Below are 26,061 nucleotides of genomic sequence, written 5' to 3'. Positions count from 1 at the left end.
CATTTAGTTTCCCTCAATGCACTCTAATTTACAGTTGAATTAATTGTCATTTTAGGTCAACACTTTATAGCTGAGCTTTCATTTAGCTTGCATATCAGCGGAACATTATAGATAGAGCATCTTGTGATGTGTTATGATAACAGCACATGACCTTTTCAGGGGGGGTGGTGCTGGAACTTATTATAGCATTTGGTAAAAGTCAGGGAAAATGCCTCAACAGGTCACCAGTCCATCACAAGAAGTACAAACATTTCCACTCACACACACAAATTTGACTCCTGCTGTGTTTTCCTTTTTACTGAATTGAAAAATTAAACGTGCCAGAAATCCATCATGGTAGCTCTGTAATCGGTGAACTTCAAAACAATATTTCATTTATCCACTGTGAGATAGTTTGGTTGTCTAATATTTCTATAACTGACCAACATTAGCACAGCAAGTTCATTGCAGTGAATGTCAATTTGTAGAGTGGTAGATGGAAGATAATGGTGCGTTTCTGCTCTGCTGACCTTTTGATAGGAATATTTCGACAATCAGTGTTGTATTTTGCAAACTGCACCACACTTAGTGGGGTCATTGTACTTTAACAGTCACCTTTTACTAGATGGACACAACATCCAACACACTGAACAATAATTCATGATCTGATACCAATATGAACTGGTTCACTAACTCTTACAGGTGGGACCCAGAATTAATATCACAACCTCTGTATGTGTTGTTACTCTAAAATCATGTCTTTTTATGCACATGTACTAAAAGTCTGTGACCACTTTCCCATTAAGTGATGCCAGACCTGTGGACCCCACTGTACAATATCAGGTTTCCAACAACGAATGCAACACAAAGAAATTACTCAAATACATCATTTTTGCCAGTTGTACTGATGTGGGTTTTGAAACAATTAATCAATTAGTCAACCAAAAAAAAATTTGCAACAATTTTTGGTAATTGATTAATCAAGTATGTGGTTGCAGCCACTCCAAAATATCAATTTGCTGATTTTCTCTGTCATTGTTAACTAAATGTCTTTGAGTTTTGCACTGTTGGTCAGACAAAACAAGAAATCTGAAAGACATCACCTTGAACTATGGAATATTATATGTTAATATTTTCTGATAATCAATAATGAAAAAAATCAGTTACCACCATAAGAGAATATCTTCAAAACTAAAAAAGATCTAGTGCTGATAAAGCCAGTAGAATAACACTGTCCCAAAATAAAACACTGCAGCTGTACTATTGCTGTTGCGTCTGATGTTTCTGAAACCCACTAATATCCAAATTTGGTTGCTAAGAAACACCTGTCAGAGCTTACATTCAACAAACAGTCAACAAAGTAAACAGGGCACCAAGCTGTAACAGCCTGTCTGATAATTACATTTTCAACAGGCTGAGCAGCATATTAATTTTACCAGTCTGTTTGTAAGTTTGTCTGTATATATTGCAATATTAATTTCAATCCATCTGTTTTCAAAGCCACTTGTCCTGTACTGCAGACAACCCAAGGTTCAGTAAACCTGCATTTCTTTGGACTGCATTAGAAAACTCACGCAGCAAACTCAAACACTGTGTGTCTTTACTAATACATCACAATACACTGTATACAATGAAGAGTCACTAAGAGAGATTGTGGTTTGCTAATACAAACCAACTCAAGTGTCTTTAGTCTTCATTTCCGCCATTAACAAAGAATGAAATTTAGACACCGCTTCACTTGAATTTGTCAACTTTGCATTTCTGCCATTAATCCTGGAGCAATGTTCATTCTGTCTTTATCAGAACTCTTGTCAATAGGATTATTGTTCCTGGGTGTAGATTAAATGCCAGTTCTATATCTTTTGGCGCTGACATTTCATGCTCATTATAGGATGAAAGATTTTCAATTAGCTTAAGGTCTAACCACGAATAAGGTATTGACTTGGCTCTCGGTGTTAAATTGTCAGGAAAGCTCTTTTATGTTACGGACAGACAGACAGGTTAGTGTAATATGTAATGTCATATACATGAGTAGTATGATATATATATATATATATATATATATTAGTGTGTTGTTTAATAATATATATATATATAAAACGAAAAAACCCAATCCATTTATACAGTATGATATCATACTGTATAAAGGGATTGTTTTTTCTCAGAAATGGTAGGTAGCTGTTTTGGCTTTATTCGCATATAATGTGCAAAATAAAATGGGTTATACTAGCTCTCTTAAAAAGAATAAGATTCGGCTTGAGAGACATTGGGGGGAAAAAAAAAGAGTCCTTCAGAGCCGACACTGACTTGGAGCTAAGATATTCATCTTGATTCCTGTGGCATCCATTCAGACCAACATCATATACCTGCTCCACTGACCAGAGGAGACAAGATATTGGGGAGGGGAAAACTAATCCAACCAAAGAGTAAGAAATCCTTTAAACCTGGAAGCTGTGCACCTGATAGCAATGATTTTTCCCTACAACACGTTCTCACTGCACGACTCCACTTTCAGGAAATAACACCCTCTGATTAAATAGATTCCAACTTGTGACAGAACTTGAACTGGGAAAAAAAAAAAAAAAAACATGCACCAGTTCACATTAACCAAGTCCTCACCTTCATTTATCCATTATATAAGTGCGAAACGAAAAGGGACTGTCAGACTGCTGTGGCACTGCCAGAGGCAAACTGAAACAGATGTGTGTGTATGAAGAGCAGCTGCACGGCTATATATTCCCCAGAAATGTGAAACGTCTTTGGATTTATTTGCCAGTTTTCTGTGTCTGTACTGCACTTTCACAGCAGTAGAAAAATAATAATGGTTCAAGGATCTCTCTCTTTTTTTTTTTTGCTGTTTTGCTTTTGTTGTTCCACTTTCTCTGAAATTAATTATTTGTTGTTGAAGCCAGTGTACAATAAATGATGGAAAAATTGCCATTCTAAATCGCTTCACTCCTCTGTATTTATATTCATGTGACATACTGTATGCATATGCATCTTGGCGAAGAGATCTTATAAGTTTTCACTACCAGCAACCCTAGATCAAAAGGCATTGTCCATATTTTAGACAAGCAAATAAGAATATGACCATTATTTGGAAAGGTGCTGTTCATGGAACTAATATATAGCTTTAGCTCCCGAGGGTCATCTAATTTGTAATATTAATCTAAGTAGTGTTAAGATTTGTTCATGCAGCTGCCATAATGAGCATAACATGAACATCAGCTAAATAGAGCTAGAATGTCACACTATAATCTGTATTTCTTCCTTAATGTTACACTGAGTCAAATCCAAAATAAATCATACAGTAGATTAAATGGGTTCTGCTGAGTAGCCAGTCTCTAATCCATTCGCTCCCACTGGAGAACAAATCCTTGCTGACCTCTCCCTGTTCTGCTCCAAATCACAAGACTTGCTCAGTGCATTAATGATGGAAACAGATGCTAATTATAGTTAATATATATATATATAAATATATATATATTTTTATATTCTTTTGATTCTTGCAGTGAATTCACTGAAAATAACAGAGCTTGGTTTAGAGACGACTTTGTAATAAGTGCAACTTTTTTTTCTGCACTGCATATCCTTATAAAGATGCATTTCAAAAAGCGGTCCATGTGCAATTTGATGAGATTAAGAGCAGGATTAGATTTTAACGATTTGAATTATCTTAAGCATGGAGGTGCTGATGAACAGCTGTCAGTCTGTTCACCGCACCTGAGAACTCTACACTGAACATAAGCAGGACCCACGCATCGAATCCTCTGGGATATATGGAGCATTACGCTCTCTGCATAAATCACTGGATATCCGTTTAAAGATGATCACTCTGACAGTGTTTGCTTGTCTTCGCGTTGTTTAAAAACAACTTTTCTGGTTGGCTGTTCTTTTTGTTGAGGAATGTTCTGAAGCAGGCTGTTTTTAACCATTTTTGATGTTATTTATCAAGCTGTCTGCATAAATTGATGTCTTCTTCCTCTCAGGTGATTTGAATATCAGTCACATGCTGTGGTGATGAATATTGTCCTCTGCAGTTTGCACCCCACAGCTCATTATCATTATTTTTTTGCGCTGACACGTAGTTGACACTTGTGATGGAACTTCTCCTCCTGCACCTTCACAGTATTCACACTGAGATTTGCTGCTTGCTTAAAGTACTTTTTAACTGAACTGGTTGCGTGTGCCGCAGTTTTACTTGCCATCTTGTTGGATTGGTGTTTACAGCCTGTTACTGTTCTCTCTGGAGAGACGTGTCACCACACTCGAAGTGATCTGCATCGATTCTATCTGCTCATTTCTTTTTAATTAGGTGATTTGTTTCACTTGGTAATTGGAGCCAGCCACAACCTCACTGTTTGTGAAAATTCAAGCTAGCAACATATCATTTCCTTTGTGAAAAATCCCTCATGAATAAAATATTGACTGGAAAAAAAATCTTCCCTAACACACTGTGAGTGGACAACCCATGGCTGAAAGTCAGACCACACAAAGACCAAAATATTTTCTGCTCACGTGGATGCTTTGAATTTATGCTGGTAAAAGCACAAAATTCAGACACTCGTATACCACACACGCTTTCCACTTTACCATAATTAAAGCAATCTAATAGTCCTTTCACACCTACAGGGTGACGCAGGTTTAACATGCGCTTAGGAGCCAATCTGAAGGGCCAGTGCAAATCATCCAACCGGTGACCCTCATCAGAAACGGAGTCGAATGTCATTCAGACAATACTTGGCTTTAGTTAAGAGGCATTTCTATTAAGGATATGGTGGGAGTCTAATTCAGTGTTATTAATGTTTAAAATAGATTTAATCGACTCTACAGCTGATCTGACAATGGAAGAGAAAGACAGAGAGCGCATGAGTGGGCGAGTGAAGGAGAAACGTATCTCTCTTTGGTACTTATGTAATGTAATTGCGTATGGAACTGCAGTTGCAGACTTGAGTCTTTGTGAAAGGTGAGAGCCACGGATTAACCTGTGATAGCAGTAACCTATGAGATAATCAGCGGTGGAGGAAATGTTCAGATTCTTTACTTAATTAAATGTACTAATACAACACTGCAAAAAGTACAAGTAAAAGTACTGCATTGAAATTCTTGCTTAAGTAACAGTATGTATTTATGTTATGATTATATTATTATTACTAAATTGAAACGACTAACTGACTAATTGAATTGCCTGCTTCAACTCTACTTGTATATACAATGGGATATTTGTATGCAAAAATGTTTATCCTAACTTTTAGCTCCAGCTGTCAGATAATTGGAGTAAAAAGTTCAGTATTTCCCTCTGAAATATAGTGAAGTGAAACTATAGAGTGGCATGAAAGTACTTTAAGTCTTTACTGCAGTGCTTGAGTAAATGTATTTGGTTACATTCCACCACTAGAAATAATGGGTTATATTGACAACATAATAGACGAAGACAGAGAAGCTAGTGATGATGGTTTGCGCTACTCTTACTATCATGAATCAATTATGCCACTTTTGATCAGCATTTGTGTAGCATTTAAAATGCGAGGCTTTTCCCCCCTGAAGTGCTGATTAATGTCTTTGGTTTGTCATGGAAAGTCCTTATTTATGGGTTTAGATAATTATTGTATAGCATACTGTTTACACATTTCTTGATCAACCCTAGACCTTTGCTTGTTCAGCATAATGACCTCTTAGAAAAAACAGGACATTAAAACGCCTTGCATCTGATATTTGTCTGATAATTCATCATATTATGCAACCAGAGCTACAGTGGATTGAAAATTGGATTGAAACTTGAACTCTCGCAAGCAGCCACAGATCTTAAGTCTGCATGTCAGCTTCGCAGACACCCACATCTAAAGGAATAAAATATGTAGATTTCTCATATGACTGGCCATCTTTGTCTTCAGCTTGTATGGGGTCCAATCTATAATGTAATGTTAAAAGAAAATTAGTGTCAAGCATACCTGCAAACTAGCGCTATCCTCTGTTCGCATTTTTCCTTACCGTGAGAGGTCTTACTTTCCATCTACAGGATGGATGCTTTTGAACAGCGATGATTTAGAACAGACACGCCTAAAAGCCATTTTACCCACACCTCTGGAGCTAAATGGATTTCTAATGGTTATTTGCACTGTCTAATCTTTGTGGCTTGTTTTACCACCCATTGGCAAAAGGTTAAGTAAATAAGCTCCTCTGTAAAAGACAATTCCCTTATTCCAGCACTCAACATATTCTATAATAGCATTACACAAAAAGTCATAATGTATCACACAAAATGATGCGATAATTTCTTGGAACTAGGATAAAACTCATCTGAGTTTAAACTTTGTAAAAAAAATAAATAAAAAAAATTCTTTGTCTTCAGCACAATGACTTTAAAACTATATCTGAGGAAAAGCAGCTTCACCAGGAGGGTGTAACACACCATGGGTGCACTTAACAGCAAACCTTAAACCAGCCAATTATACAGAAGCCATGTCCTTTTTAAAATAAGGGTCATTTGTTCAAAAAAGTACATTGACATTTTTTTAATACTAGTGCATCAGTCTACCTATGATTTTTATGATGAGGTGGTTTTGTAGGCCAGCCAGAAGTTAGGGTCACCCTGGTTTCCTCGACAAAAAGCCAATGGGATTTTTACATTGTCACAGAGCTTCTTTTCTGTGATACTCCAAAAGCCAAACCAAAGTTACTTATGAAACATCACCGCTATTAAACTTCCAATTTGTAGTTTGATTTAGCTCTTACTTTTTCTATGAAAGCATTTCCTCTTACAAAGTTAGCAATAGTTTGCAAAAAGCGCAAGCATACACATGACGAGGCTGTGAAGGTGGACTGGTGAATAGATCGGTTTTCGTGTTCAGCGTGATGACGTTCTACGCACCCGACAACCTCTGTAGTCTCATTTAGCCACTTGTAAGAGATATAAAAGCTTAAAGAAATCATGACTGGGGTATATACTGATGTATTTTATGACGAAGAATAAAATGTGAAAATATCTTGAGCTGACACAGACCTTATTTTAGCCATTTAACCAAAAACCCTTTCAAAAAAACCCACAGACTTCGGGACGATGGAGCCGAAAGTGTTAAAATGTTAACTTATTTCCGTGTTTTAGGACTCATTCCTGCAGCACTCTCTCGGATGCTGTAATAATTTTTCCTGTTCCTATGGGCCGTGAAGCGATACCTTACCAGAGAAAATACACTGTTAAAGATGTGGACAAATCCACAGTCTGCTGGGAGTAGTAACTCCCTGGTGTCCCTGCTGGTGGCCTGGCAACTGGTACTCCAGCGTATAACACTGAATTGTTTTACATTTTATTTTGTTTTTTATGGATTAAACAAATGAGAAATAGCGTGTGAATTAGTGAACAATGTGTTGCTGGCAGGCAGATTTTATTATTATTGGACAGAGCCTGCCTAGCTGTTCCTTCTGTTTCCAGTCTTTGTGCTAAGCTAACCATCTGCTGGTGGTAGCTTTATATTTAACAGACAGATATGACCAATATTGAGGTCCTCATTTAAATCTCCACTAGAAATCATATAAGCGTATTTTCCAAAATGACAAGTTATTCCTTTAAGTTCAGCAGAGGCCAATGTGAGGCTTTAGCCATCTGACTTGCTCAGATCAGTTGGGGATGTTCATCCTGGCAGTTGCAAATAGTTTTTTTGCTGGTGTTGTGTCCCAGTAATAAACCTACATGTAACTAATGGAACAGATCCCTCTGCCACATCTCAGCAAAGAATCACTGCGGAGAGAGAGACTTTCGTTCTATAAAACCGGACCACTGGCAACTTTTCACTTAATTCAAGGCCACTGAATTATTAAGATGATTCAGTTTCTGCTGTGGAAACTGTGCCTTAAACCATTTCAACAAAAACAAACATTTGCAGTATTGTTTTTGTCCCGCTTTGTTTGATCTGACTCTTAAAATATGTAAAACCATAGTATTCTCAACAGTTGTTCAGGGTATTAGTGGTAAAATGTGTTGGCAAAAACAAAATCGAGAAAATGTACCTTGAAACAAGTTTCAAAAGGTGCTTGAAGATTACTGATCTTGCATATGAAGATTATATTTAATAACCCTTAAATGATATATATTTTTATTGGCCTTTTTGCAGTGTATTTGAAATGGAGCCACCGTTGATAAAACTTACACCCATCGCAAAGTGAAACGCAGGTGTGTTTGGTAGTTTCAGGTGATGCAGACCACGTTGTTTAAATAGGAAATACACTAGCACCCATCTGAGCCTCCATGTGTGTGTTGCTCTTAAAAAAGAGGTGTGGTCGGGCGCATTGCTATCTTGAGGCAGAAGACTGCGCGATTGACCATCAAACACCTGGTCTGAAATTAACAGCACAGTGTTTTACTGTTTTTAAGGGCCTCATTATCAAGACAGTAATATGCGCCAACATAGGCTCTTTCTTATGACCTGGAAAATCCGCCACAGTGTTTCCCAGTCATCACCAAGACTAAATTTTTCAAATTTCATAATGAACAGTACTGTATGTATGTAACGTTGTGATCCGTGCCGTTGCTTCTTCATAGAGCTGTGGGCGGGGCATTGATTCACTCAATCCTTCCTTTGCCATTATAATAGCAATCTGCTAAGGTGCACGCACCTGGCTTTTAAAGGGAACGGGAGACGGTACTCTGATTGGTTTATTGCATGTTGCGCCCCAAAACGCTCCTATGATTAATTTAGAGCCTTAAGAACAACCCTTTTGAACCATGCAACTGTTTTTTTTACGCCGTTAAAAAAAAAAAAAAAGCAAAAGTGGATATGTACACGCCCTAAAAGCAATTGCACCATGGCTTTAGACTGTGCTCTTTGGACTGTTAAAATAGAGCCCTAAGTCATTAATTCTCCCATGTGTGAGAAAACTATTAACTAGTAAACTGAGGGCTGAGGAAATTACATTATATGCCTTCAAACTGGAGTTATTACTGCCACATTATACACCCAGCCTGTATCACCCAGTTACATCATCTGTCTAAAGAAGTCAAACAAATATTGTAGAACATACTGTGCTCCTTGACAGGGCATCACCGGGTGAACATTGTGCCCTCACTCTGTTTAATGTGCGAGAGCATCTGTAGTGACAACATTAATTTCCATTTTGTTTTATAGTTCTTTGCTTGCCTAATCACTCACAGTTACATGAAGATGTGCTTGAGCGGATCTAATTACAGATTCACTTCCCACCTGTGCAATTACGAATCTGCAGAAAGAGAGAACACTTTTGTGAAGAGAGAGAGAAATTATTCTCTCTGGTGTGTTCATGAGCAGCAAGACCTTTCATTGTCTTTGCTCGGAGCTGCTCGGCTGTTGAGCCTGTTCACATCGCATCTGAGCTTTGTAACTTGGCTTTTACAAAGTGCAAACAAGGACGCCGACTGGGGTGGGGTGGGGGGGCGGTGTGGGGGGGTAAAGGGTGGGTGGGGGTTTGTTTCTTTAAATTCCATGACATCCCCAACTCCATTAGTAACACGATCTGCTCATGAATGGCTCATTATTGGATTATGCTGCTTAGTTTCATTAGCAGTGCAGTGCAGTATCAGTGATGCTCCAGTTTGGCTTCTGCATTATGCTTACTGTTTAGTGTGCTGTTTTCCCTCCATTACAACTTTGTACAAGAATAATAGAAAAGGAAGGATGATGAATCTGTCATGTTTTGTTTTTGAATAAGAACAGAAATCTACAGCCATGTTTTGGCCCAATCCATAGTAGATGTAGAGATATTTAAACATAAAATATCAATAGAAACTTTCCAGTTAAAGTAATGCTTAATAAAAAAAAGAATAAGTAAAAAAATTACTTCATGGTGTTACTAGAGGAAAGGTCATTAGAATTCATCCTCTGAGAATCTTGAATATTGGATATGAATGTCTGATATGAATATTTAATTTCATCTGAACCAAAAATGACAAACTCATAGTGGAGCCAGAGTAAAAGTCAATGTATATCAAAAGTGATATGGATTCGTCTTCCGGGGACAATGAATGTTTGTAGAAAATTTAACAACAATACATCCAATAGATTTTTAGATATTTCAGTTTGGACCAAAGTGGTCCAAAGATCCACGCTGCAAGTGTGGCTACAATCCTCCTGAATGCAGGTTGTTACAACAGCGAGCTACATCTTCGTGAAGAAGTCTTGTTGTGTGTGCTGTTATATAGTCACGACATGCCCTTTGTAATCCTTGTATTAGCAAAAGATAGTTTTCATATACAGTATTCTCCTTTTCTACGACTGTCCTTTAAAGTCACTGAGGGTCGACGAAGACAATAAACATTATATCATTTTTGAAGACACTTTTAAAGTTTGCCTCGGTTCTTTTGCTATGAATGCTTTAAAAGGTCATGCTTCTTTTAACATTATGCAGAGATTTGTCTGTGTGCGTGTGTTCAAATGTGTCTTTGTGTGTGTCCGTGCACATACATGTACGTTTAAGGACTTTTTTTTTTTTTTTTTTTGACCGCTACGGTGTGACCAAATGACAACATGCATTTTTTTCCTTTCCATTTTCGCACCATTTCATATAGCACCATTAGTTGGTTGACTGACCCACAGATGAGCTATGCTTTACAGAATCCAAATTACACTAGAGCCATTTTTCATCCTGTGGAGCTCTTCACAGGCAAAGAGCCATAGATGGGCTTGTTCACTTTCCTTATTTGTCCTTGTCTGCTGGAGGCTTGCCGCTGGCTGACATAGCCTGAATTTAAGTGGACATCAATCTCGATAAAGAGGCAGAGCCCAGAGTAATATTACCTCCTCAGATTTTTTATTTTTTTTTAGCCGTTTAGCAAGACAGCACAAATAAGCATGTTTCACACCACAAACTGAAATGTTAACCTCCGATGTGAAACAAAATATTTGGATCATTGTGCAGCATGTGTGTCTTTTAGTTTTACATGTCTGTATCCAGTAAGGCACAATCTCAGTTGTTTTTAGAAACCTCAGCTAAGAATAGGACAAGATGCGTCTATTTGCATGGCTGTGTCGTGATGATAACAAGATCTCCTCGGGCTGGCCAGTGGCCTATCTCAGTGCTGCAAAAGTGATGCAGGGAAAATTTGGCTCAGAGTGGCAGCTAGGCCACTGTGGACTGGACTTCATGCACTCTTCATAAATGAGAGTCATTAATTCTCCATGTAGGTAGAATTTTTCACATGCGGCACAGCAGCCCCTCTTCCTCTGGGAAAAAAGCCATACCCTGGCCTGACTCGACCCAATCATCACCACTTCTCATTCTCCTGCTCTCGTCTTTCTCTCCCTGTCTCCTCTTTTGTCTCTGTCTGCTCTCCCTCAGTTAGGTACGAAGACAAAGTTCCCGGCTCCCTCTGTTTGTCGAGCCCATCTGATAAGTTGCAGATAAGTCACCATTGTTGGGAAAGATTGCCATCGCCTCTGATGCTGGAGGCACTCTTCTTTTCTCTTATTATGAAATGAGTTGTTCCCACTTGGCTCCCTTGACCTAAATATTCAGTATTTGTACTTGACAGTTTTTAAGCTTATGCTTGAATTTAGATTTTTTTTTTATGCGTGTTTGTTATAAAATAAGCAGACGTACCTGAGGCAGATGAATGAATTTACATCGTAATCAGATTAAACAGCAAGCTGTATGGCAATGCCGCATTCAAATTATTTTCAAGAACTACAAGACAAAAAAGCAAATATTCAGCCTTAATTGCAGTTAAGTGTCAAGAAACATGACAACAGATCAGCATCAATGTTAACAAATCTTAATTCTTTATTGGATTCAATTGGAGTGCTACTGTAGAGAAACCATTTGGCACTGACGTACAGTAGTCTGTATATTAAAATCTCAGCGAGCATCACAGGCTATTTGCAATCCACAGTGTAAACAAACAGAAGAGCTCTTCAAAGGCTCAGACTTTGACATAATTGGAAAGGAAATGGAGCTATCTTTTCCTCTGCCATCAGTGATCTGAGGTCCCAGTAGAGTGAAAAGCTGGACAGGTCTGCTATCAAAGACCTGCAGTGTAATTTATTTATTTTTTTACATATACAGTCTTTGCCTCCTATTTCCTCTTTAAATCATTTGCCACCTTTCACAACTAAGTTCTTTTGAATGTGTCTGATGAAAGTTCCTTTGTCTCATGTGTTTCTTACACAGTTTCAGTCACTGTCCTTTGGTCTCCCCCCTCAAATATTATCTGTGTCTCCAAAAATTATACCATTCTCTAGTGATGGGTGGGGTCAAGGGAGCAGCAAGCCAAATGAAATATATTGTTTCAAAGAGCAACAAGCCGCTTACTGCATTTCAGTGCAGATTAGTTCAACAGTTAAGGCACAAGCATGGAAGATGTCATTGTTTCTGTAGTCTCTAAATGACAGGATGACCTTATTTAGTAAGGAGGTAATTGCAGAGTCATTATGACAGCCTGCTGCTGAGGTCTTTTCCTGGGAGGTCTGTGGATGGAGAAAACTCTCCTGACAGACTGTCTAAGTACTATCTCCAGGTCTGGAACTTGAACACTTATGAGTTAGTGGTTTGGTGATGTCCAACTCCCTGTGGCACCCCACTCAAATGCAGAACTGCCATTACAAAGCCTTTGGCATACAGACATACTGTATACATATAGACCCTGTGGGGTTTGGAGCACTTTAGCACTGTTTCGTGGCACTAATTAACTTACTTAGCCTGTAAATGTTTGCCCAACTGAAATCTGCATCATCACAATTGTAAATAAGTATTAATTAATTAAGTATTTTGAATGCAAAATCTTTTCTTGTCTTTTTTTTTTTTAAGCAATCTGAGGTGTTAATTGAAAGTGAGGAAAACAAATGCACTCTGAGGAGATGATAATGGAAAGTGTCTCATGTTCAACAAGGCCTTCTGGCTTGTGTCCACACGGTGATATTAATGAGCCATTGACCTTTTAGTATTCATTGCCCACAGCGGATGTAAATAAGTGCTTGGCTTTCAAAAGTTCTATTAAATCTGTGACTCATCAGCGCTATTCGTTGCGTGCAACATAAAAAAAATAAATAAATAAAAAAAAATTGTTGACTTGATTAAATTGATCTACATAAAAATTTAATTTGCCCCAAGAAGGATTCATGCCTCATAAGTTTGTGTTACTGGACTGTGATGCAAAGGCGGCGGTAATTGACAAAACTGTCTAGTAATCAGAAGCCGAGACACAATAGTTTGTTGTTTGATGCTATGACCTCCAGTGAAAGGTTACATAAAATTATTATTAATATTGTCATTATTGTTTGTATTAATTGATGAACTGTCTGCCTTTTTTAAATGTCAGAAAATTGTCCACCACCACCTCTCAGAGCTCAAAGTGACATTGACAGTTCCTCGTTTTATCCAACCAACAGGGCAATATGCAAACATATTCAATTTACAGTAATATAAAACCAGCAAATCCTCACGTTTCAGAACCAAGAACCACTTTTGGTCTTTTTGCATGAAAAGCTGCTTAAACTGCTGGTAAATCTTTTTTTGATCAACTAATTGTTATCATACTAATTAGGTAGGTATAGTATTTTAGCATTTGACTAAATTCATACAAATGGAAGTCTGCAATACAGTATGGAAAAACACATTTTTCTTTGTCCAATCAACTTGCTTTTTTCTCTTTTTCTTTTTTTTCTTATTTTCTGTGCAAGCTGACAGATCCTGACACACTGCAACTTGGGAAAACGGTAACAAATGAAGCAAGACGAGGTCAAAACGTAGTGTATGGCTGGACCACGTCGTATTAGCATTCATATTTATCTGTTTGCTTCTCTCTTATACTCTCTGTGCTCACATATACAATAGTTTAATAGAGCCAAATTCCCAATAAAGCTTATTTTTTTCAATTCTTAATTACATGTTTTTCTGTTTGAAATAGTGACTGAAACGTTACCTATTAAGCCATTTCCAAGGTGCTGCTCTGCGCTGCTAAAATCATGATTTTATTACAATCAAAATCACCATACACATAAGTTGAAGCCTAGGGCTGTGCTGTGATTTAGTTAGAAGCTCATTCACGTGAGCTGCCATACAGTCAGCATACGGAGGTGTGCCTCGCTAGATTTGTTGCTAGGTGATTATTTGATGAAAAAAAAACACTAAAGAGGTGTGGAAAGTCATTTTGAAAGACGAACAACTAGTAGAAAAACTCCTGAAACACTCAGGCTGCGAACCAGTGTGTAACTTTATCACTCAGTCACACAGCATTTGACTGACCAATGGTGAAAATGCATCATTCAGTCAGTCAGTCAGCAGCATTCACGTTTATAGGCCTAGCCCTGCAGTTGCGTTCCAGCCAAAAAACATATGCAACACAACTGAATGAATGAATGATTGAATGAATAGAATAGACACGAGTGGAATCCCTTTTGCTTGTTTTTCTGATTGTATTTCCCACATTTGCAGATGCATGTCTAAATGTGTAATCAAACCAGTGAACGTGGTTTCTCCATTTACTTGTGTTTTCTTAAGTTGCAGTGCACTGTGTTCTCTCCAGTGCTACTAATATTGGACCCTGCCACATCAGACATGACAGGAATGCATCACTAAGCATTTGAAGGGGACCACATAGTACATCTTACTAAAAATATTGACTGAAAATAGAGATGGTCGGTCACATTCCAATCCAATCATTTTCCAAATAGATTAAAATCACTGTGTGGTGTGCTCAAGAAACTTTTTGCCCTGTTGAAGGTTGTTTTCTGTGTGTGAGTGCTTGACCATTTAGATACCAGTAAAAACTGTTTCTTCAACTGAATGTGTTTCTGTTTGCACCTCCTCCTCCACCATACATCACCCCACTTTCTTATCCACTGTTATGACAGATGCCATGCTGCTGGTGGCGCAGAGGCTGGAGGGACCTTTCAACATTGAATCTGTCATGGAGCCTATTGATGTCAAGATTTCAGAGGCCATCATGAATATGCAAGATAACAGTGCCCAGGTCTCCTACAGGGTATGTCAATTAGCTTTATTCCCCCAGAGAACTTAAATAACACCTCACACAGATTGTTGAAGTCCAACTTCTCAAAAAATTGAATAGCCAGTAAGAGGGGAGTTTGCTGTAAGTCATCCTGGGCTGTGTCTAAGGTGTGTAGTACAACACGTTCTAATTATGTCCAAGTTTAGGTCTTGTATTTGAATTATATGTTTCAGTTTGGTCAGAGAATCTTAGTTCGACTAACAGTAGTTAATGTGTTTCCTGTGTTTTACTGCATTTTTTCTTTGCCCACAAAATTGTAGTCAGAAAGAAAAAAATGTAGGGTGGTTGTGAAGATTTTTTCTTCTGCCCACATAGTTTTGGATGCCAATTTTCATTCAAAGCTAAATGCTCTGTTGGCTTTCCCAAGCAGCAGATGCAGTTTTGTTTATGGTTTAAGTATATGTGGTGTTTTCCCAAAAGCCTGTAAAAACTTAACTCTATCATCTTAAATAGCATTGGTCACAGCTCCTAGTTGAATCACCTATCAACATGGTTACCTCAACTTGACGTAGAGTACTGTCACGCCGGTAATGTGGGGTGAATGCTTCACAAGGCCTTAACAAAACAGAATGTTTTCCCTATTTTCCGCATCCAAAGTAATTTAAAGCCCTGACAATTGGGTGCCCATGTTTTTGTAATTGCAGGTTTTTCAAGGTTGTGGCCAGCCAAAACCCGCAGGAATGACTAGGTCTGCCCGTGGTGTTTCGGATGTGTTCAACGCCCGCTTCAGGCCATACAGCCCAGAGGAGCGGCCTACCACTGCAGCTGGCACAAGCCTAGACAGACTGGTAAGGAGACAGAGCCAATGCTGCTATTTTCAGGCAAGACACTGCTTGAGTGTAAACATCATTTGTCTTTCTGACTTGACACTGTTGATTAAAGCGGGTGATTTGCCATCGTAAGCCCCTGGAGCCGGAAATTAATTCTTTGTACTTGTCTTCCATTCAAGCCCCCTTATTGATTTGTGTTTGTTAACGAATCAACAGCGTTACCCCAAGAGGGCAGTGGAAGGTGCGGTGCACTGCATTCAGTCCCCTTCTCATCTCTGTTTGCTTGGACAACAGAAAAGAAGGGGATGAAAGAAGATAGATGGATAGATTTTGCAAGGCTGACCATATCAATTGTTTGCTGTAAAGAACACCTTTATTTTCTATCAGATTAGTCGTATGTTTGCTGGATTGGATCTTGATACATGGATTTCCATCTCAAACAACCTTGAAACCTAAAATGCTGCATCAGGGTAAAGGTTAACATGGAGCTGACAGTCCAATTCAGCTGAGAGACAGTTCTCATCATGGATTACCTCTACAGCCACACTGCCCCTCCTTTCTCCCCTCTAGCCCTTTTCAAAGTGAATCTTTTCAAATTGTGTCTCAGTTATGTTAAAAATACGGTATTTAGAGCTATTTATGTCAGAAGGCCCTAAAACATTTTTTTCATTGTTGACCCTTGAAGTGATTCAATCAGTTTTAGTGGAATGGCACTCTCTCCCACAGTGCTTAAAACAAGCTTAATGTCTTAGCGCTTTCTGTCAGGTTAATAATAGGTTATTTAGTTAATGAATACATAATTAGAAAAGCAGCAGTTTTTCCCCCCATCTGGCTCTTGGAATCCCACAACAATAAATTAGTTATTTGTTTTATTCAATCCTAATTATGTTTTTGCACAATCTAATTCGTTCTCCACACATTTTCTTGATGCCTTATATACAGCGGTTGCTTTTTTCAGCTTTGTATGTCCATCAATGATTTCCTCCACCTACACTGAATTAATTAAGACTTTCTGTTTCCCTGCCTTTATGCTGCAAACCAGAGGATTGTTTGGAATGCGATGCAACACAGTGTAAGGTTCAAAATTTTATACTCATTTCTTTCTTTTTGGGGACTATTGTCTGGTACTGTTTAATGTATTATGACTGGAAGCGAAAATGTTGTATTAATATTGTGTGGATGGGGAAGCATAGGACTGTATTCTTAGCATTACAGAGACTTACAGTAAACAAGCATTGTGTCCTGTTAATCCCAGTGGTATGCATGAACAAGTGTCAGCTATAGTCTCATTTTCATCTCACGAGGGATTCAGTGTCACATATCATCTGCTCCTTGCCACCCAGGAGCATTTTTCCGTTAATTTATCTGGGGCTCTAATGCAGGAACTGTTCACAGGTCGATAATGGCCACTGTGGTGTATTACGGTATCAGAGTATCATCTGTTAAACGCGGTATTTTACAGTCGAGCTGCTAACTCCAAAGGGATTGTTGAACACATGCCATGGTGTCCTCAGCTAGCAAGGATTTCTCTCTGGAGATCCAACATAAACCTTCGTCAACTACCATATCTATTCCAGACACATTCTAGTCCAAGACCCTCAATGCCACAGTTAATAGAGTCAACTCCTCGAGGAAGCCAACCAATCAGCAGGTGCCGTCAGAGCCGGCAGAGGGGAGAACTGTGAAGAGTTGATGGGGGGAGTGTTGGAAGCAGGAATTGCTCTAATGGTACAGTCATGTGGGGGCTCCAGACTGCTCATGAATAAGCGGGCAATTAGCCTGCGTAGAGACTCCTACAGAACGGAGCTCGATGACAGGAGCTTACCTTCGATGTACGATAACTAGACCAGTGTACCTGAGTAGAAAATTTCATTATCAACATCCGAGTTCAGAGTTCAAAGATCTTTATTGTCCCTAGAGGGGAAATTTGCTTTACAGTAGCGAGCAGGCACACACACACACACACACACACACACACACACACACACACACACACACACACAACATACAAGAAGACACTGGACATTAATCACAGCACTTATAGCAAACAACCAAATAAAAAAGATGTATCTGTTAGTTAAAGGTGTCAAACCACTGGATTGGTAGCCATAATAAAGTGCTGCTGAGCAGTGCAGTCAAGGTTTAGCGCAGGTGTGCCTGAGGAATCCACACTGATATGGTCTGACCACCGGAAGCTGCAAATTGTGACATTTCTGAAACACATTGTAAAAGGTGTTTAGAAAGAAAAAGAACATGCTTGGTTTGTTTCTCGGCTCGGTCAGGCTAACATCCATCACTTCAACTGCAATCAGGTTTCACCTGAGACTGAAAACTCTTTCCATAGATTTAGGAATTTCAGTAAGTGTTTGAATTCTTTTTGGAATATGATATTTTAAATGAGAAACCAGGTCCAACATGTTATCAAGCTGAAGCCAAATAATTAAACCTGCATTAACTGTTTTTATTGGCTGCTTGAGGAAACCAAAAAAAGCTGTAAACTCAACACCGGCATTGTAAGTAGTGTAACATGGAGGCAAACAGTTGCCTTTGCACACATCTCGTGGCAACAGAGCAACATTTGCATTCATTTGGAGTTGTATTTCAGGCAACTTTTAGCTCTCCACCATCTCCAGGAGGAAATATCTGTTTAATCAAGCCACTGTGGAAAAAAAACACTTTGATTGCCTATTTATATAAGCTATAATAACGTGCTAATGGACATAAATATAAAAACAGCAAACAACAGCTATGTTTTTTTCTTGGTGACAAGTTTGTAGCACCATTAGATCAGGTTTCTGATAATGAGCTGTGAACATGAGTGTTAAATACTGTAGATATTGCCACACTAAAGCAGTTCTGCATCTGTAAGCATGAGAAGATTAACCTTACTGAGTTGTTACTACGTGATGAAATAACAAAGTCCTGGGGGTTATGTGGTTAACCATGCAACTGCAGTGTTCCCAGTTGTGAACTTTCACCTCCTCATAACCTCCGCTTCCTCTATCTGCTGTCTCTTTTATATTGTTGTGCTACCAATGTAGACAGAAATACCCATTGTTAAGAGGTCATGATGCCTGGGGATGTTTATCATACAAACTACAAAGATAAGATTGTAAGATTACATGAGAAAACAGGCTTTCTTGCTTTTTCTTCATCTAAGAAGGACTTTACAGTCCCAGCTTCCGCTTGACATAAACATGTTATCTTTTAATAACGTCACAGGGTACGATTTACAATACACTTGTCCCTCTGTGGCCAGATACAATTTAAAGGTCACATATTGTATAAAGCGAGATTTCCATGAGTTTTTTTATTATAAAGCCGGTCTAGGTTCTATATAAGTGCTGTGAAAGTATCAAAGCGCTAAGTCCACAGAGAAAGGCACACAGTCCATATTTAGACACTGTGCCTTAAAACGGGCTGTCAGGACTTCTGTCACTACCCTCAGCCGTGCCCTAAGTCCGACCCACCCGGACCCACCGTCCAACCTTGCAGGATTTGGTTTCTAAGGCTAAGAGCCTCTCTAAGAGCCCCTCTTCTGATTGGCTCACCGAGTTGTTAAATTACACTGAGATGGTTTTTGGTACTTAAAACCACAAATATATCTTCATATGGATATCAAAACTTCAAATAAAACAGCGGAAAAGTGTAAAATATGAGACCCCTAAAGGTATATTCAAACAATTATCCTGCATTGTTCACTTTTTCTATTAAAATGGTTCAGAAATTGATGAGTGCGTTAGATCAGTACTATAAAAGCAGCATTAAACTGTAATCTCATTAATGAAAACTGACTATACGCTGAGTGCTTGTGTACTTTTCCATTATACAGTAAATGAAACAGCCACAGTAGCACAGTAAGACGGCTAAAGTTGCTCGGGAAAGACTGAATTATTTTGGTTGAGGTCATATGTTTTAGATATCTAATGCATCTGCTGTGTCCTGCAGCTTACCTCCAGCTGTCAAACATCTAACAGTGTGAAGCAAGCAAGCAAAGGCGTGGCAAGGACACACAGAAAACTGCCCTGAAAATGCATCAGTGCTCTAGTCATAACCTTACATTTGTACATTTGTAAGTTTTGAAAATTTACATGAATTTCTATTGAGGTGTTGCTGTTGACATCGCAGCCTCTATCAAAAGAAAATAGGAATTTTATGCTGAATATTGGTGTGTCATTACTGACTGCTGAGGTAGTCAGATCACATGAGATCTCATTGAAGTAAATTTGCACCATGCAAAACATGCAGAAGAAACAGCATTGCGATTTGTTACTGGTGTAGTACAGTTCGTCAAACTAAATGGAATCAATTATGGTTTATTGCGTAGTAGACACTCTGCATCATCGCTGCTCCTTGAACAAGTCGGACTGTGCCAAAATGGTTTGCTCATAATTCTTGGTCACTTAAGCCAAATGAAGCATGCAGGTTGTGGTCTTCACTATACGCTATATTTCTTTTGATTTGTCTGAGGTTGTGTTACAATACATTGCTAATATTTGTTACATGTAAACAGTTGAGTTGTAGCAGTAGGCATCACATGTGACAGGTGGTCAGTGGGAGGAAACCAACCCAATGGTGGTACCTGTTTTATGAAAAGCAACTAATTAGCTATAGTTATTAACCTGGTTATTCTCTATCTGCAATATGGCAACGCTGCAGTGCCTGAGTAGGTTGATAGTAATCTTTTCATATGGTTCTTTGGTGGTTTTATTTCTCAGGTATGCTTGAGGAATAAAAACAAAAACAGTAACACAGTGCCTGTGGTTTTACCTGATGCTTTCTGTCAGTGTGCATGTCTTAACTGAAGCTGTCCCTGCTATTTATTTTTCATACCTCTGTGCTGTACATTAGGAATATTTGTAAAGGTAGCAGTCTCGTCTAGCAGCTGCCTCGTGCCATCATTAATGTGACAGCATTTATGTGTCTATCCTCCAGCAGGGACATGACTGGGTTCCCTGTGAGAGCGCATCTTTGTTGTCCCACACACTATCCTCGTTTACATTCTGGCACAGGATAATTACCCGTGACAGTGACACTGCTCAGCCTTGTGAAAGTTGACAACAGTTAAAAGTGTCCTTTGATAAGAACTTCTTGTCTGGATTTACCGCTGGGCTGGTAAGTCAAAGAATGTGCAAGGGATGGCAGGGAGTGCCTGCATTCATTTCTTCTGTTGCCTATAGAGGAGCCTGGAGGAGCGGGCCCACCTCCAGCTCAATGAGCCATGACTGTTTAATTGCCTGACATTCTGTCAGAGCACACACCCTCAAAGCTCCGAGAGAAATGGAGATTTTAAAGTCCAAAGAGGGGATAAAGGCACAACAGACTGTCAGGCTCAGAGGCACATTAAAGATAAGAGGTGGTGCTTTTAATTTGACATTTGTAACAAGTTTTGTGCAGTTCAATTTAGAGGAGTTTTATTGGTCCTCTTTGTCGCCCTTGTGTAATACATGGTTCATATTTTATCTGTATGGCACTATAAACAATGAGGGCAAGACACAAACAAGACTAGACTGTAGAAAGAGCCTGTAGGGAGCAATATTTGTCAAAACCTAACCCTCTGATCCATGACTTTGTGTCCGTAAATAGTATGGGACACTTCTTGAAACTCAATCAGATGTATCAGATATTTTTTATTGAACTTATTAAGGCATCATTAGCAACTTGAAGGTTATTCATGTACACACTCCTATTATTTTTAATAAATGAAGCTGGAGGCAGCATTGGCCAGCTCGAACATCCTTGATTAATTCAGAGAGCTCTCTTCACAAAAAATATCCCAGCAAGGTCAGTTAATCTAAATTTGATTTTTGACTGAATTTCATCACTTTCAAATTACAAGAAGACTCAGTTTGTCTTCTTACAACAAGTACTTTCCAAAAAAAAAAAAAAAAAATGCTCCCAGCAATAGAAAAGACAAAAAAGGAGAAAATACAGTTGAGGTTTCGATTATTGATTAAGCTCAATAGTCCCTGTTTGCATTTTGTCCAATCCGGTTTTCACCTGATTTTTAATATTCAAAATCAGCACTGACATTTTTGTTTTTCTGTGCACACAAACATGATTGAAGATTGAATAACACACATCAAATGGAAAAGCTATAATTGTAAACAAATTACAGCTCCCCTTTCATCTGCGCAGACATAATTTACTCCTGACTCTCCCCTCTCACTGTCTCTCTGCCTGTCTCACCCTCATTTTTTGTACTGTTGGATAAAGTAAACATTTCCTAAATCCAAAGTCAACAATCAACAGTGGCTATCCAGCATGCATTTACACATGCACCCCAAGGTTAGTCTAAACTTGCATCAGCAATTCCCCACTCCTGCTTGAAACAGAAAAAAAAACACTTCATAAAATGTTGTGCAAAATGCTCATCAGGCAAACTGCCGGACACTTTTTGAAAACACTCACGGTGGTTTCTAACCTTGGGTCACAAGATAAATATGAGGGATTGCATGTGGATTAACAAGATAAAACAGAAAATTGTGTTTATTTTTCTAACCTTGTCTAACCTTTTGCAGTTTGTTTTCTTGTGAAACACTGCAAAGCTTTTTACTTCTTCAGCCCTCTGATATTTATTTATTCAAATAAAATGAATCAGAGAAATGTTTTAAGACATTCCTTGAGCTCAGAATGATAGATTGTGTCTTATATGGTTTTTTCACCGGAAAATGAATTCTCTCTGCTGGACAGAAGATGTTTCCCACTTCAAGTCCAACAACAAGCCTCAATGTATGCGTCTTGGTGGTTTAAATTTTCTACATTATACTGATCTGAATATTGGACCATGATTGGCGTCCAAGCTAGTTGTGACGTCACCAAATCCTGCTCGTACATGCACGTCTTAAACTCAGCTTTAAACCTGCAGTGTGGAATTTTTGCCCCCCCCCTCTGGCGTTGAGAGTATTACACAAGCACTGATGACTACAGAGAAATTAACACTGAGTAAATGTAATAGTTACATATCCTACTCCTGTCCGAGCAATGATGTGACATCCATGTTTACCCCCAGTCCCTTCCCTTCTTTCAACGCTATCCAACAAGGATAGGATCATCGGTGGTAACCCGTGTTTGTCCTTGTTGTCGATTACTTTCGTTTTCAGATGGTAATCCTTCCTCTGAACAAAGATTTTTTATTTTTTTTTTAAATCAGAAAAATTTGTTTGATGCTTCCTAGGTTTTTCCACCCTAGTTCTAGTTGCTGTAGCCTACTCCATTTCAATCGCTACAATTGCTCCAGTGCAGGAAAGTCGCCACAGACATCAGATTTAAAAGTCATTGCATTTTCTCAACTTGTTTTACTTTAAGGTGAACACAGAGAAACTTTCCTCAACAGCAGATGAATGTGAACACATACATCACTCTGCAGGTCTGAAGGTCAAACATCCAAGTGAAGTAACAATAACACATTTTTTTGAGTTGAGGTGTATTTTATAGAGAATAACCAAGAGCAATCACTTTCACTGTCATATTAGATCAACAATTTGTGGTGCGTCATATCCTCAGGTCTGTTGCACTCTTTACCTTACACATGAGCAGCTGGAAGACATGTCAGAAAGAGGCAGTCACTGGCTTGCCCTCTCAATAAGAAAACGTGGCAGCACGGTGGATCAATGTGTAGAACTGCTGCCTCGCAGCAAGAAAGTTTTACACTCGAATCTTGGTTTTCGCCATGTTTGTGATTTTGTTTTTCTGTCTGTACTCCAGTTTCCTACCACAAAGGCATGCCGGTCAATAAACTGCTGTTAGGTGTGGCTGTCTATGTTTGTAGCTTTGTAACAGACCAGAGATTTGCCAAGGGTTATCCCTTGTTTTTAGCCTGTATATGGCTTTCTGTGACGTGGGATTGAGCATGTGACCAGGCTATTTTTTGAATGTTTGGTGTGTGGAGGAAACTGTGATATCACTTGTATTCTCTTCTCACTTCCATGTCAGGTTGAATTATTCTTTGAAACAGTTAGTACCTGGACAACTTGTAATCAGAGTGCAAGTTATGCAATGACAATCTTTTTCTCCGAGGCAAAAGGGAACCCAATATATTGCAGGCGGTTGCTTCAGTGAACTGAAGTGTTACAGTCCTCACAGTATTTTGTTGGTTTAACAATAGATGTCAAATGAATGTAGTGGAGTAGAAAGTACAATACTTCCCTCTGCAATGTAGGAGTAAAAGTATAAAGTATAAGTATAAAGTAGCATAACATGGTATCTCAAAACTGCACTTAGAGTAAATGTGCTCAATTACTTTCCACCACTGCCAAAACAATTACTTAGCCTTCAGCTCGAATGGATTTTAATATAGTGCAATTACCCAACCAGGTAAAACTTGTGAATTCTTGAGTGAAAACAAGGGGGGTGTCTATTATAGAAGCTTATATCAAGAGTACCAGTGTTTGCCAAAATTAGATGATATTTGACATTTTATGTTGGTAATAAAATGCTGAGCCAGAATTTGAAATGAAAGGGTGTGTTATCAGATATCTAACATAGTTAGTTAGCTAAATTGTAACTTAAGACAAAAGTTAGAAATTAGCTAACATTAGCATTCATCCATTGATACTTGACACAAGCTAATTCAGAAACACCGAAGGTGAAAAGTAAAGTATATAAATCAAGCTAGATACTTAGCTACTGCTACTTACATACCCACTGTGTCTGCATAACGCACAAGACCAGAGACCCTGGTCCAGAGACACCCCCCCACCCCCACCCCCACCCACGCCCACCCCGGAAAACTATTTCAAGTCCAAGTCTTACCCAGGGGTGTCACCCATCACCCCCCACCCCCAACATACCCCCCACACTCCCCGCTGTAATTCAAACCCTGCTTGTAATTGTATAATATTAAGTAAAACTGAGTATGTGCACACAATCTTTTTTCCTCTCATTTTTTGCCATGTTCAGTTGGAAACACTGAGTGAAACATCAGTGTGTGGTTTGTGAAGTCAGTTGTCAGGAAAAAGGCACAACCACTCCTTTCCCAAAATCTTGACCCTGGCATTATATTTCTGCAGTCCATGAACATGTCAAGCCACTAAAACATTCTTGTTTTGGATACAGCTTAATGGAAGTAAAGTGGGCCTATCCACAGCTCCATTCTCTGAGTTGTTATATGTACTGACTCTGGCCCAGGGCATGCAATTATGGAGATTCCACAGATTCTAACATAACTCCTACTTTTCCTAAGACCACACAAAAATAAATAGTCGAGAAGTGCACATGTGGCGTGATACTTCGGGGCATTGTTTGACGGTAAATTTAACAATTCCCTGGGTCAGAGACGGATTTGACTGGTAAAATTAAAGCCTGCCAAATTCCAAATATACCTTTTTAAATCTTTCTGCACCACTTGTTAATGGATTTAAACAGATTTGGTCTGACTAGTTTTATGTGCAACCCAAACACCATATTAATCTATTACCAGAGAAATGTGGGAAACAAACATGAATTGAAAACATCTATGGTGTAATTATATGAGGGGTATTATGGAAGGTCACAGACCTCTTTTTAGATTTTAAAATCATGATCACTTCCCTTTTCAAACCACCTGTGCAGTAAACACCAGTCATGCTGCTTTTGGTCTTTGCTATTTGTTTTGAAGACAAAAGAGCAAAACATGAAAGCTTACCAAAGTAGACATGATGTCAATGTAACATTTTTTCAGTTTACCACTTTGTTCACTGTTGGCCAGCTGGTCCATTTTAAGCATGATGTTCTGGTGTGCTTACAAGTATGAAAATACATGTAGATATCCATTTCATAATGGACAGAAACCTAAAGACACTGCACATATGTGCATCTGCATTGTTTGTTCCCACACTGCAATGGCAGTACTGTATGTTCTGTTTTAAGGAATAACATTAGTATCTCAAAAGATCCAACATGCAGAAGCATTATTTACTTGGTGTTCGGTTTACTGCTTGCTACCTGTTTGGGAAATAGAGCTTGGGTAGAGCTGGAATGGAATAGGGTTACCAGGAATACCAGTAATTGAGATCCTGGGATTTCTCGCTAATATCCTGGGAAAATAACTGTGGGAACCCAGAATTTCTAGCATTTAGAGCATTTTTTTGCATGTGGCACAAAAATGTAGAAATTAATGTTCTGCGATTCTCAGTTTAACAGTGAAATAGTTTTTACGTGACGTCCACTCTCAGTTAAACTCAATCAGTGCTATGGAAGTTCTACTATGGAAGAAAAACATCAGTAAATATCTTTTTAAATTGAATTATTAAACAGTAACTGCACACTGAAACTGCAAGCTCCCAGTATTTCTTCAGGGAAATGTGACAACAATGTATGACTACAGAATACTTGAGTACATGTTTGATTTAATATGTA

The 26,061-nt window shown here is 38.7% G+C and overlaps 1 protein-coding gene across 1 annotated transcript in view; it reads left to right on the top strand.

The window, feature by feature from the left end:
* LOC111218635 (glypican-6-like) overlaps nt 1–26,061 on the top strand; it is an 83,374-nt gene that overhangs the window by 38,767 nt on the left and 18,546 nt on the right. The window contains exons 5-7 of the mRNA XM_022741028.1: nt 14,796–14,926; nt 15,598–15,741; nt 16,766–16,795. Coding sequence (XP_022596749.1) covers nt 14,796–14,926; nt 15,598–15,741; nt 16,766–16,795 — 305 coding nt within the window. The remainder of the gene's footprint in view (nt 1–14,795; nt 14,927–15,597; nt 15,742–16,765; nt 16,796–26,061) is intronic.

Source organism: Seriola dumerili, unplaced genomic scaffold, assembly GCF_002260705.1.
Source record: "Seriola dumerili isolate Sdu_G_001 unplaced genomic scaffold, Sdu_1.0 BDQW01000052.1, whole genome shotgun sequence".
Taxonomy (NCBI): domain Eukaryota; kingdom Metazoa; phylum Chordata; class Actinopteri; order Carangiformes; family Carangidae; genus Seriola; species Seriola dumerili.
The sequence above is the reverse complement of the archived record's forward strand: the minus strand, read 5'-3'. Positions and strand labels throughout refer to the sequence as shown.